Source organism: Paramormyrops kingsleyae, chromosome 21 (genome assembly GCF_048594095.1).
Source record: "Paramormyrops kingsleyae isolate MSU_618 chromosome 21, PKINGS_0.4, whole genome shotgun sequence".
Lineage (NCBI taxonomy): Eukaryota > Metazoa > Chordata > Actinopteri > Osteoglossiformes > Mormyridae > Paramormyrops > Paramormyrops kingsleyae.
The window spans coordinates 11,579,366-11,593,048 of record NC_132817.1 but is presented as its reverse complement, the minus strand read 5'-3'; the positions used below and the strand labels follow the sequence as shown (position 1 = coordinate 11,593,048).

General features: G+C 43.5%; 1 protein-coding gene across 4 annotated transcripts; it reads left to right on the top strand.

The window, feature by feature from the left end:
* The first annotated feature begins 240 nt into the window (after nucleotides 1-240).
* Nucleotides 241-12,922, top strand: LOC111847527 (retinoid isomerohydrolase RPE65). Of its 4 annotated transcripts, XM_023818774.1 has the most exons (15): nucleotides 241-408; nucleotides 6,631-6,757; nucleotides 7,113-7,195; nucleotides 8,070-8,220; nucleotides 8,394-8,501; nucleotides 8,663-8,804; nucleotides 8,976-9,123; nucleotides 9,244-9,325; nucleotides 10,092-10,224; nucleotides 10,355-10,494; nucleotides 10,587-10,716; nucleotides 10,816-10,930; nucleotides 11,465-11,559; nucleotides 12,231-12,342; nucleotides 12,475-12,922. In XM_023818774.1, exons 2-15 carry the CDS (start codon nucleotides 6,747-6,749, stop codon nucleotides 12,618-12,620), a joined length of 1,596 nt encoding a protein of 531 aa, XP_023674542.1. In that variant the 5' UTR covers nucleotides 241-408; nucleotides 6,631-6,746; the 3' UTR covers nucleotides 12,621-12,922. The 4 variants fall into 4 exon arrangements, 3 of the variants coding, with proteins under 3 accessions (XP_023674542.1, XP_023674546.1, XP_023674543.1); XM_023818775.2 differs by lacking the exon at nucleotides 241-408 and having other exon boundaries at nucleotides 5,615-6,757; XM_023818778.2 differs by lacking the exons at nucleotides 11,465-11,559; nucleotides 12,231-12,342; nucleotides 12,475-12,922 and having other exon boundaries at nucleotides 10,816-11,450.
* Nucleotides 12,923-13,683: the final 761 nt, after the last annotated feature.

The window sequence follows — 13,683 nt, the reverse complement described above, 5'->3', positions numbered from 1 at the left end:
CAGTGCACTCAGGACTACAAATAAGAATTCGTGGTAGATACAGAAAAACACTGAGCAAGTCAGTTATTTTGATACATTCCCAAAGCGATAGTTAATATGTCCAAAGTATTTTGACGTGCCGTTTGAAAACCGTATTCAATTCTTCTCGACTTCAGGAAGTGTTTGCCTGCCTTCTTACTTTCTGACACCAGATGTCTCTATTGAGCCTCAAAACTTTCACTCACAAGGAGGTCACAGTAGGTGAAATGATTTACTGCAGAAAAAAAAATAATCGCAAAATAAAAAAATACCAAAATGTCACAATGGAACTGACCGACGATGGGTAGGGACTAACGAGGAAGCCGGGTCGAGGTCATGGAACAGGGCAGGCGGACAGGACAGACGGGATCGGACAGGCAGGCAGGACAGGTGAGACAACAGGGCAGGACACCGTGGATAGGGCAGGCGGGGAAAACACAAGACAGAAAAATGCTCAGCAATGCTCCAGATCATGGCAACAATACTTCGCGATGTTATCATTGTTACTTCCGTCTTAAGTAGCGGAGCAAGCACTAAAACATTGGTTGCTGCTATTGTGTCCCGCCCGTGTGGGCATGACACCAAGATGTATAGAAAAAGGTACGATTTAAAAAATACGTGTGGACAAGGCCTCAGAGTGATGAATCTCTCCCCATCTTCACTGCACAGAGACTCTGCTTCTCTCGGAGGCTCTTTTTACACCCAATCATATTATTGGCCTGGTACCAATTAACTTATTTTAGCATTACACAGCTTTTCCAGTGTTTTGTTGCCATGTCCCAACTTTTTAGAAATGTGCTGCTGGCTTCAGATTCAGCATATATTTGTCTTAAAACATTAAATTCCCAGTTTCAATATTTGATACGTTGTTTTTGTTCTATTTTCAATGAAATATGGGTTTATATGATTTGTAAATCATTGCATTCTGTTTTTATTTACATTTTACACAGCATGCTAATTTCTCTGTACAATGTACATCAACGTTTTTTTAAAACATCCAATGATATAGCCATTCTTTTGTATTTCGAAATACGTGTTGGGAACACTGTCCGTCTCTTGTTGATGTTCTCCTTTTTGCATACAAACTTTTTTTTTTTCTTTTTTGAACATTACTTTCGTACGTTTGTGATAAACTAGGCGGAGCTTGAACACTGCTGTTTAGCAATGTTTTCACTAGTATAAACCGCTTTAAACTGGAATGACACTGCAAAGGCTAAAACCGATCATTTACTAATACTTAAACGTACAAAAATTGTCAGTCATGTGTTTTCCTTTACAGCAATTTTAGTTTGACTTAATTTATAATTATTTATAAGTTGATCTTATTTGGCACACACTCACAATACATTGAAACACGTGAAAACAGTGATTCTGAAATCGGTTTGAATTAGTACTAGGGGTGTATTATAAGCTTGTTACGTCTTTAGAGGGTTTAAAGTTTTTTCTCAGGCTCTTATCTGCACAAATGAATGCAGCTGGTATTCTGCGGGTCTCCAGTGCCCCGAAAAATCTGTTAGGAATGCAAAGCCCTCAAAGAACGTGGTTTTACGACGTCCCCAAAAGGAGTTGTCACATCCTCTCAGAGATGTCCGCACTAATTGCTTCTAACATAGGTGTGTTAAAATAAAAAATATAAATATGAGTAAAACAAAAAAAAAATTGGTTATCAACAGCAAAGAACAGCTGTGTTTTGGATTTCATGGGCGCTTTTTGGGACAATGTGCAACAAAGGCCTAAACAGCTTCCTCGCTTAATTCAGCCAAAATCTGAGGTTCACGTTGAAAGACTTCTATTTTTGAATTGCCAACCGGGTGAGACACAAGGCAACTCATCTAGATCTGGGTGATTGTGAAACGAATATCAATAGCAAAGTGTCCAAGTAACATTGGTCAACACCATTGCCTGGCAACATTGGGCAAAAGGTTGCCTTGGGTATTGTCACCCTAAGGGTAAGGTTTGTGCGGGGTGCTAAATCCCACAAACATTAATGCGTTTTTTTCAGAAGGCAGGGGGGGGAACTGTGAAGACGCTATATAATTTGTATGTAAATCTAGAAACTAAAAAAAGGTAGCTGGTTGAAAGCTGATTGTTTTACATCTCTTTCAATGCTGTATTCACCCTGTTTTCCACCCGAATTAGAACAAAAGTATGTTTGTTGTTCAGGCACGTGTGTGGTGTAATTCGAAAGACACGGTGGATTAGGTACCTACCGCTGTACCGGGTATTCAAATCCGAATGCGTGCTTTGTAACTGTAGACACAATATCATTATTGATATCATTGGTCGAATTATGCCATGTTCTTAATAAGGTTAACAGAGTATCTGACTAGACTACTTCCAACTCCTTGCCGCTTCAGATCAAGTAGGCCTACATAAAATTCCAAACCTATATTCTGCAAGTTTTATTCCCATAATAATCTAGTATTCTTCATAGTATCTGTTTTTATAAAAATATCTTTTATATTATGTTCCACAATCCCAATCCCTGGTCCACCAGGCTGCAGCACGGAGGGGTTAGTTAACTGGGTAATTTCTGAAAATGAACAACATATTTAAAATTTTTAGGACCCCTCGCATTTGCATGTTCTGTTCGTATCTGACAAAAAACGGAAACAGTTAAATTTACGATCCACCAGCAACCCCCAACCCCCTCGGATGTGTGAAATGTTTTGTCTGAAGTAGACCACTCCATGAACATCAAAAGATTTGGAATCCCTATTTTACCAGAGTCTGAATTACGATATTCTACAAATGTTGTACAATTTTACAAACAGGCCTAATGTTATCTATTATCACTTGATGTTTTGTTTGGTACAAATACCCATTGAAATTCATATTGTGGCGCTGGGCGGACTGAGGCATCATGGGAGCTGAAAAGAACGAGGAGACTTGCTTGCCTGGGAAGATGTGCTCTTTTATTGCAGTCTTTAAAAGGACTATAACAGGCACCCAACAAGCCCCGAACCAAATACACAAATGGGAAACATAAGGCTGTCAGACGCCGAACTATATGATGCACACATGCTGGGAGATTTACACAAGCTAAATACATGGGTACACACAAGACACGGGCAAACACATGCACGACAATAGGGAAATGTAACCATTAACAACAGCAACAAAACAACAACAGCAACAACAACGGCTATTTACAATTGCACGCGGGGCATGCTGGGACATGCACCCCGCCGGTGCTGCTCTGCCCCCTCCTCTCACCATCCCCAGTTCCCACCTCAGTTCCGAAGCGAGTCCCAGGGGTCCGCTGACAGCCGACGGAGCGTCGCTTCCAAAGACGGGGCTGCCCAAGTGCTGGCGTGGCTAGCTGCTGGCCGGTGTTGGCGTGTCAGATCTCCCCCAGAGCCGAACCTGCCTGTTCCGTGCCTTAAGGGGACCTAATTCGGCTACCAGGGGGGTCCACCTGGCTGGGGCACTCCACACCCAGCGACTCCCACAGCCAGGCTCCCTTCTCCGGGGAGCCAGGGCATGGGGTTGCTGGAGACTTCTGGTGGTGCGGACCCCTCCTGGCACCGGTCCTTCTTCCTTCCCCGCTTAGTAGGGCCCTGTTGTTGTGGGCCAGGCTGGTCCTGCCATGGGGTCTCCTGCTCGCAGGGTGGGGCAGACCTGCACAGCAGCAGCCACTTGCCCAGCTCCAGTTGGGCCGCCAGCTCACTGCGCTCCTGGGCCTGCTGGGCCTCCAGGGCACTGCACGCTTCCCCCCGGCCACACAGTGCAACCAACAACAGCTGTTTACAATTGCATGCAGGGCATGCTGGGACAATATAATGCTACAATATTGTAGGGGAACCTCCCACTGGCCCAATGGCGGAATCCAATTGGACAGCCGAAGGCTTGGAATGCGTGTGGATCCTTCCGAGCGCTCCTGTAAAGTTACTTACCCGTTTTAGGTAAAGACTGAATTATATCTGACTCCAATTTAATTAAAGATCTTTATGGCAATTTTAGTCATGACATTTCTGTTATTTAGATTACTTCTGGGCTGTGCCTTCTATTGCTGAACTCTCACTAATCCCGGACGGCGGGGCACATCGTATTCGCCTCGGCCGATAGGGCGATCCAGGGATCTGCTATGTAGGTTTAGAAGTTGGGAAATCACTACAATGTAATACAGTGCCAGCCTAGATACCCGTCAGGACCCGGCGGCCCATAACGCCTCAGAGGCTCAGCTGACACTTGCCGAATCTGAGCTAGTGAGGGCCACAGAGGTTAAACCGGTGTTTGCCGTAACTCAGAGTGTGTGCACCACAGAGGCTGGGCCGGACTTTGCCGTAACCCAGCGTGTGCGCACCTCAGAGGCTGGGCCAGACTTTGCCGTAACCCAGCGTGTGCGCACCTCAGAGGCTGAGCCGGACTTTGTGCCGTAACTCAGCGTGTGCGCACCTCAGAGGCTGGGCCAGACTTTGCCGTAACCCAGCGTGTGCGCACCTCAGAGGCTGGGCCAGACTTTGCCGTAACCCAGCGTGTGCGCACCTCAGAGGCTGGGCCAGACTTTGCCGTAACTCAGCGTGTGCACGCCTCAGAGGCTGGGCCGGACTTTGCCGTAACCCAGCGTGTGCGCACCTCAGAGGCTGGGCCGGACTTTGCCGTAACCTAGCGTGTGCGCGTCTCAGAGGCTGGGCCGGACTTTGCCGTAACCTAGCGTGTGCGCGCCTCAGAGGCTGGGCCGGACTTTGCCGTAACCCAGCGTGTGCGCACCTCAGAGGCTGAGCCGGACTTTGCCGTAACCCAGCGTGTGCGCACCTCAGAGGCTGGGCCAGACTTTGCCGTAACCTAGCGTGTGCGCGTCTCAGAGGCTGGGCCGGACTTTGCCGTAACCTAGCGTGTGCGCGTCTCAGAGGCTGGGCCGGACTTTGCCGTAACCTAGCGTGTGCGCGCCTCAGAGGCTGGGCCGGACTTTGCCGTAACCCAGCGTGTGCGCGCCTCAGAGGCTGGGCCGGTCTTTGCCGTAACCTAGCGTGTGCGCGCCTCAGAGGCTGGGCCGGTCTTTGCTGTAACCCAGCGTGTGCGCGCCTCAGAGGCTGGGCCGGTCTTTGCCGTAACCCAGCGTGTGCGCGCCTCAGAGGCTGGGCCGGTCTTTGCCGTAACCCAGCGTGTGCGCGCCTCAGAGGCTGGGCCGGTCTTTGCCGTAACCCAGCGTGTGCGCGCCTCAGAGGCTGGGCCGGTCTTTGCCGTAACCTAGCGTGTGCGCGCCTCAGAGGCTGAGCCGGTATTCACTGTCACTTAACTTGGGCAGTCGCATCGGGTCTCGGGGAAACGGGGTCGAGTCAGAGGCTGCAAGAGAGTGTTAGAATAACCCCAGTCTCTGAGAAACATGCAGAGGTTAGCAAAGTGAGACAGCCAAGAAATAATCAAAACACAGTTTATTCACAATTAATATATATCACATCAATTTAACCAAATATAACATTACAGTAATTTTAACATGTGGCCACAAGTCCTAAACTATATAATCGAATCAAAAGTATACAACAATTCCATACCTCAGCTGAGTGGACACATAGTAACTGCAGATAATATCTGATTACAGATGTAGATTCATATAGCACTATGTGGGAGCTCTGATTACAGAGTGTCTCCCCAAGCTACTCTGGAGCTCTTCCTTAAGTATTCCAAACCAAGTGACAGACTGTATCAAAGGTTGTGATTGATTATTTTAGGGCCTGCTCTGATCTTGTGTGTGTGTCCTGGAGAACTGTTGATCTTATCAATTCTCAGACCCTCAGCCAATCAAATTGCTTTAGGAAGAATGTGACAATTCCTTTGTTCTACCAGGTGATAAGATCCTCCACTTTGGTGGGTTTATTCTTACATTCTATATTTCTCTTATGTGAGAACATAATGCTTTAAGGTTGAGAGTATTGTGCCCGTCGTACTGTGACCATTCAAACGAGACCAAACATGGGTGTGTGTGTCCCTAATGTTAGTCTGGGGTAATACATCGTGTATTGGTGTGAGTTAGCGAGTGTAGGATGCATCTGTTTCTTGACGCAGCCAGGCCTTGTCACTGGAATTTGGCTGCAGGGTTCTGGCTGCCCAGTGGGGGTGAGGTGTCCCTTTTCATGTGGTGATCGGGTGATTTGGGTCCAGTCTTGTCGGAGCCGGTGGACCTTTGCCCAGGACACTGGGTTGAGCATTACAGGCTTGCCAGAGCTCAGACCGACAGGGCCTGCAAGGCCTCCAGCCTTACAATATCATTATACCTTAATATAGGCATAATCTAAAGGACCAAATGCGAGTGGTAATATTAACAGTAACCTTTGCAAAGGTCACTCCGAATAAGAATCCCCTGTTTTTATTTATCAATTAGCCTGCCATCTTCTATTGCCCAAGAATGTAACATATAATCAGTTTCCATTCTCATTTCATTTGATAGCCAAGCCAAACATTACATAGGTTGGTGAGTAAGTATTTGTTTCAGGGTATTAAAGGCGGATGAGCACAGAGCCGATATTGGACATAATTAGGGTCAGGTAAATCCGTCTAAGGGCAACACTGTGCTTTCAGTCTGATTATCAATGGAAAGCTCTAGTTTGGAGGACAAAAGGATTATTGTTTCGGAGGCATTTGGATTGGCTGGCATTCTGTTCCCACCAGGATCGTGGAAGCCAAGACACGAACACGTATAAATAGCCTCTGTTAGGCTGCTGGGCCGCTCAGGCTTTCATTTTGGACCCGAGTCGGCCGTGGCTGCGCTCCCCAAGCAGACAACCATGGTTAGCCGGTGAGTGTTTACTCTCCACATTAATTTATAGTAACATCATAATATATGACATCAGAGGTGGAAAGTTCAGGTCCAGAAAATAAAAATCCAGACCAAGATTTTGTTTCAACCAACCAGTTGGGTACTCTGTGACTATGACTCTTTATACTCAACTGGTTGGTTGAAACAAAATCTTAGCCTGAATTTTTACTTTCTGGACCTGAACTATCTACCTCTGTATAATATAGGGTAATATGCATGTTCTATGAAGTCCTGAGGTCTCATGAATATACTGAAGCACATTTGTATGTAATTCCATACTGAGTCTGCATTTGGCTTTTCAGCCTGTCCTGACTCTGTAATGTCCTGTTACCAGAGTAGAGCATCCCGCCGGAGGGTACAGGAAGATCTTTGAGACCTGCGAGGAGCTGGCTGAGCCCATTGCGGCCCAGGTGACAGGTGTGCTGGTGTTTCGCCCCCCTCCTTCATCCCATTATTATCCCCAGTTCAATATGACGAATAAGTGAAGCGTTAAATATCCGTGTAAGCCTCTGTGCATGTTGTATTTGTTGGATAAATGGAAAATAAAATTGTAATATATATATATATATATATATATATATATATATATATATATATATATATATATATATATATATATATATATATATATATAAATACATTTACAAAAAGATAATAAATACATATACAATAAATAATTATTATGCGTTGATATGACTAAAACAAGCTACATTTCCAAATATACAGCTCTGGTAAAAATGATGAGACCGCTCTATATTTTTTTTTAATTCAGCCTTCATAAATCCTGGTTTAATGCTGGTTCTGCTGGCAGAAGGCTACACCTTCATCTGTGAGAAGCAGGGAAGAGCCAGGCTGGAGTTTGCAAAACAAAAAAATTATATATATTTTGCACAGGCACATACAGTAGGCCTACTCATAAACTGAGAAATGAGAGAAGCTGAAAATTTTGCCGTGATCTTTAATTTTTTTTCCAGAGCTGTAACAATACAGTATAATTTAATTTTATGTGGGGTGCAATTGGTGCAACATGATAGATACAGTGATTAGTCTCAGTTTTAAGCAAACCTTGCATGTTTTTTCTGGGTAATCTGGTTTCCCCCTGCAATCCAAAAAGATGCAGTTACGTTAACTAGTGTCTCTAAACTGCCGGTGCTGTGTGATTGTGCATAAGTATGTGAGCCCTGTACCAGACTGACATGCTATCCAAAGTCTTAAAGCTTCCCTTTACATAGCAACAAAACGGTGCTACTTGGTGGAGAAGCTGGCTTTCAGGTTCCCCGTCTGCTTCCAGGCCGGATTCCCCCGTGGCTGAGCGGCAGTCTCCTCCGGCTGGGGCCCGGTTTGTTTGAGGTGGGCTCCGAGCCCTTCTACCACCTCTTTGATGGACTAGCCATCATGCACAAGTTTGACTTCAAAGACGGCAAGGTCACCTACTTCCGCAGGTAACGCATCACCTGCTATCCCAATGCAGCTGCTACAGGCCTTCTCAGCTAGAATTAATCTAAAAATAAAGTTATAACTAGGCACCTGTAGCTATACTGTATACATATAATGTAGCCTATAGAGGACTGGGATATGCAGATGTGTGACATGGTCGTGTCTCCTTTCTCCACAGGTTTATAAAGACCGACGCATATGTGAGAGCCATGACAGAGAAGCGCATCGTCATCACCGAGTTCGGCACCTTCGCCTACCCCGACCCCTGCAAAAACATCTTCTCCAGGCCAGTCCCACCCCAACTTCCTTTTCCTCCTTACTCTAGAACCCAGAAGGCCGCCTGGCATCAGTGTGGAAGGACAGGATTTTGTCCCCACTGATGACAGCCAAACGGGCCTCGGGTGGCACCTCCCAGACGTCCCACTGTGCTTGATTTTGCGTTTTTAGGTTTTTCTCCTACTTTAAAGGCGTGGAAGTGACGGACAACTGCCTGGTCAACGTGTACCCCATCGGCGAGGACTTCTACGCCTGCACAGAAACCAACTATATCACCAAAGTCAACCCTGAGACCCTGGCAACCCTGGAAAAGGTACCACCTCCAGGTGCTCCTTCCACCCTTCATTACTGATGTTCTCCGCACCACCTTCAAATGGGTGACGCTCTTAAGTTTCTCTCAGGCTAGAAACTCGCCTGTTTTTCAGGTATTTATTCAGCCAAGCAATACTGTTGCATAATACATCTACAATTACCTCCTCCTCAGGTGGACATGTGCAAGTATGTGTCGATCAACGGGATAACAGCCCACCCTCATATTGACACAGATGGGACCGTGTATAACATTGGGAATTGTATGGGGAAGGGTGCTTCACTGGCCTACAATATTATAAGCATCCCTCCTGCCCAGAAAGGTCAGTATTTTTGATGCTGATTACGCATTCAGTACTCAGGGATTACTCCACATCCCAAGTATCTCCCCAATATCTGAATGAGTCCTCCAGGTCTCTGATCATGGTGAAATTTGTTTGCAGACCAATCAGACCCCATCGAGAAGTCTAGAGTGGTGGTCCAGTTTCCCAGCAGTGAGCGATTCAAACCATCCTATGTTCACAGGTTGGTCACTGGGTGACAATATTGAGCTGCTGTAGCGTATTATATCTGACTTATGATATAATTGACGTATTATATCCATTTATGCAGAATGGTGTCATTTTTGTTTAATTAAATGGTTAGAATATGTTGTTTTAAACCTGCCATTATAATTTGAAATGTATGTAGCATATCATACAGGAAAGTGCTTCTCCAGTTAGTTTATTTGGTTTGCGACTGCCGTAAGGGATATGGGTCAGAGGAGCAATAAAGTTTTTTTTTTGAATGTGAAAATAAAGACGTGGACGTTGGGAGCCACACGGTTGTTTTACCGTAACTGGTAACCTACCATTTTAACGTGTAAAACAGTCTACCAATGTTCATTTCACAGAAGTGGTCAAATGTTTAGATTGTGCCAAAAAAGAATAATGTTCCTAACCAGCAAGACGACCCCTACACTACTGATCTTGCAACACTGGATGTGAAGTTTGCTAATGTACTGAATTTAAGGAGACCTTCTGTTGTTCTCATTCCTTACCTCGTCTGATAACCTGGGCATCTCTGCATGACTGTGAGACAGGACTCATGCTCCTCAATCTCATAGACTTATTTTTATTTGAACAATTTTTTACATATAGATAATATAGAAGAGTTAAAGACATGTACTAGAATTTACAATGGAGGAACTGTGCAATGATATATTCAGACCTTCGATGGAGTTAAGCCCAGGAAATCAAGACTGTTGATGTAGATATAGATGTAGATCAGTGATGGACATTTCCTTTCACAGTTTTGGCATGACGCCGAACCACTTTGTCTTTGTGGAGACGCCCGTGAAGATCAACATGCTGAAGTTCTTGAGTGCCTGGAGCATAAGGGGCACTAACTACATGGACTGCTTTGAGGTCAACGAGACCATGGGGGTTTGTTTTCAGTTCACCTTGCTGGCCTTTCAAAGTCAATTTATTAATTTATATTTAATAGTTTTTATTTGATTGAGGTTTGATGTTACAAAATACATGCTTTGACTAAACTTGCCTTAAATTTATTTAGACGTGGATCCATCTGGCCTCTAGAAATCCTGCCAAATATTTAGACGTCAAATTCAGAACATCTGCGATGAACCTCTTCCATCACATTAATTGCTATGAAGACCAGGGTTTTGTCGTGATTGACCTCTGTACCTGGAAAGGGTAGGTAGGATGGTGACCTGGGAGCCATAGTTAGCTTGGATCTCCATGAAAACATGCACTCACAAGTTCTCATCTTGGATGGCTCCATTCAGATTTGAGTTTGTCTACAACTACTTGTACCTGGCCAACCTGCGGCAAAACTGGGAGGAGGTGAAACAGGCAGCTATGGTGGCCCCTCAGCCGGAAGTCCGGCGATACGTCGTTCCGCTAGACGTATACAGGGTAAGACGTTCCACCTCGCATACTCTCTCCTGTTTCCTGATAGGTTCTTACGCTGCCCATTGCAACAAGATGACCTGTTTTCTTTTCACCGCCCTACAGGAGGAGCAAGGTAAGAACCTCATTTCCCTTCCTTACACGACAGCCACCGCTGTGATGCGCAATGATGGAACCATTTGGCTGGAACCCGAGGTTCTGTTCTCTGCTTCACGCCAAGGTGAGGAGAAGAGATCAGCAAAAAAATATACAGTATTTACCAGGTGACCAAAGTAAAGGTTATGTTGTTGTTTTTTTTATTTTACATCCAGCATTATTTACAATAATGATGTAGGGGGAGAACATTTTAAACTGGATTTAAGGAAGCACTTCTTTACACAGCGTGTAGTCAGAATATGGAATAGTCTTCCTGATAACGTAGTGCAAGCTAAAATCCTGGGTTCCTTTAAATCAGAGCTAGATAAGATTTTAACAACTCTGAGCTATTAGTTAAGTTCTCCCCAAACAAGCTTAATGGGCCGAATGGCCTCCTCTTGTTTGTAAATTTCTTATGTTCTTATAATATTTTCTGTCACATTTTAAACTCAGTTTCTTGACTAACAGCACCTCTTTGGGGAAGATTTTTCTAATGATTCTTTATTCATCATATACATTTGTCTGTATCCTTTATGTTTAAAGCTTATGTAGATGAGTCACTCTGAATGGGATTTCCTGATCAGTGTGTTTAACATTATGTTTTTGTTACTTTGCGTAGCCTTTGAGTTTCCCCAAATCAACTACAAAAGGTTTTGTGGAAAGAACTACACATATGCTTATGGGCTTGGACTAAACCATTTCATTCCTGACAGGGTGGGTAGTGACATCAAATATCTTTATTCAAGTTTAACAGTTTTATACTTTATTGTTCCAAACCAATTCTCTTAGACCACATTAAATTTATGTGCATAATTAGTTTAATCTTAACACTTTTTATGAAATCTGAAATACATCTTTTAATTTTTTTTCGAAAGTGGATGGTTTGTTTTGTTAATGTTTTCTTTCAATATATATTGCCACCTCAGCAATATTCAAACCATAAAACAATATCAAAATTGACAATCGATTTAAACACTATTGTGTACAGCCAGTCCCCAGGGTAAGAATGTCCGACTTACGGACAACTTGTACTTATGAACGGACTGCCATAAGACCTATTTCATTAAATTTTTTAGCTAAATACAATGGTTCATAATAAGGAATGTACACACTATTTTGTGATGCTCATGAAAAAAAATGTACGGCATTAGTGACCTATTGGCTTGAGGCACAGTACAGTACTGTACATAGTTACCTGCATCATCATTATTATTATTATTATTCTTAATTATTATTATTATTATTATTAATATTAACCTACAAATTCAACTTAAAGTCAGGCTTCTCATTCATAACCTGGGGACTGCCTATATTATCTAGCACCATGAAATGAACAGCTATGCTGTTTTACAAGTCAAATCTAACCCATGCTGGTTTGTTCCAAGATCTGCAAGTTGAACGTGAAGACCAAGGAGACGTGGGTTTGGCAGGAGCCAGACACTTATCCTTCAGAGCCCCTGTTTGTGCAGACCCCAAACAGTGTGGAGGAAGATGACGGTAGGGGTCTTTGCTTTGGCAGAAGATTCTAGAAAACGGCATGAAGCTTGTTTGTCTTGCCATTGGTTTGTTGCATCACAATGTGTGAGTGCACTGAGTAAGAAGACTTTGTGTGTGGTCTGCTTTCCCCAGGGGTCTTGCTGACCATCGTGGTGAGTCCTGGAGCTCAGAGACCGGGCTACCTCCTAATACTGAACGCCAAGGACCTGACGGAGATTGCCCGGGCAGAAGTGGAGATAATGATTCCTGTGACCTTCCATGGATTGTACAAGCCTTAGAATTTTCCAAAGAAAGCCATGTCAATGTCATTTGTTAATTGTCATAGACCTGGTTTCCATGCAACTATACAGTAGCTATACCAATGATGTCATCAGATTAATTTAACTTTCCCAGCAATACTTTGGAATTATTCAAGTTTTTATAGATATGCCTGGGATATGTCGAATGATACTGCAGAAATATATAATGCTATATATATCTCTGCTCTCTTGTTTCGGAGTAAAAATACATATTTTACATGTTTTTATTGTCCACAATCAGCTGTACAGGACTGAGTTTATTAAAACATTTCACATGCTAATCCTACTGTTTCCTGGTGTTTATCCCCACAGAAAAACAAAATATGCTGCCTTTGTGTTCTGCAAGGAGACACTATTTAAAAAATAAAATTTGATCATGCTAACACTTTAACAGCTTAATAGTTTATTAAATAATAATAAACACTCGCCACACTGGTAACAGAACTGGCACTAGTAGCTTTCAAAACCTTAAAATAACAAATGGTCTGATAACTTCATCAACCACTTACTTCCAAAGTAACATCAACTAGATCTTCCAGACTATTACAATATCGTGTTGTCTACAAATAACTGCTATTTGTTCCTTATAACTGTGTTCAGGCATAACTGCTCAAAACGTTTCCTTTAAATAGTGCAAAAACAGCAGCGAGCTCATATTTTTAACAGATAGTACTAATAATTTCTCTGAAATCATTTTCTCAATGTTACAATGTTAATGATTCAGCTTTGCAATGCTGAGGACGTTTCACTTATGACTACGTTCTTACTTTCTGGTGGTATAAGTTGTTTTCAACATCACCCAACTGGATTAACGAAGTGTTATAAAGATTTTTTACACAGGCAGTAATCCAACCACAGAAGCACCTGATTGGTCAGACAACTGCAATGCGCTAATCTGATAATACCAGCGAGAACAAAGGACACGTTGTATCGCAGGGTTGTAAAATCCAAGCCCTGCCTGTGTCATCAAACATTACATTAACTTTTAAACCCTGTTATTGTGCTTCTACATAAACATTAACGTGGAAAAGTTCAGGGCAGA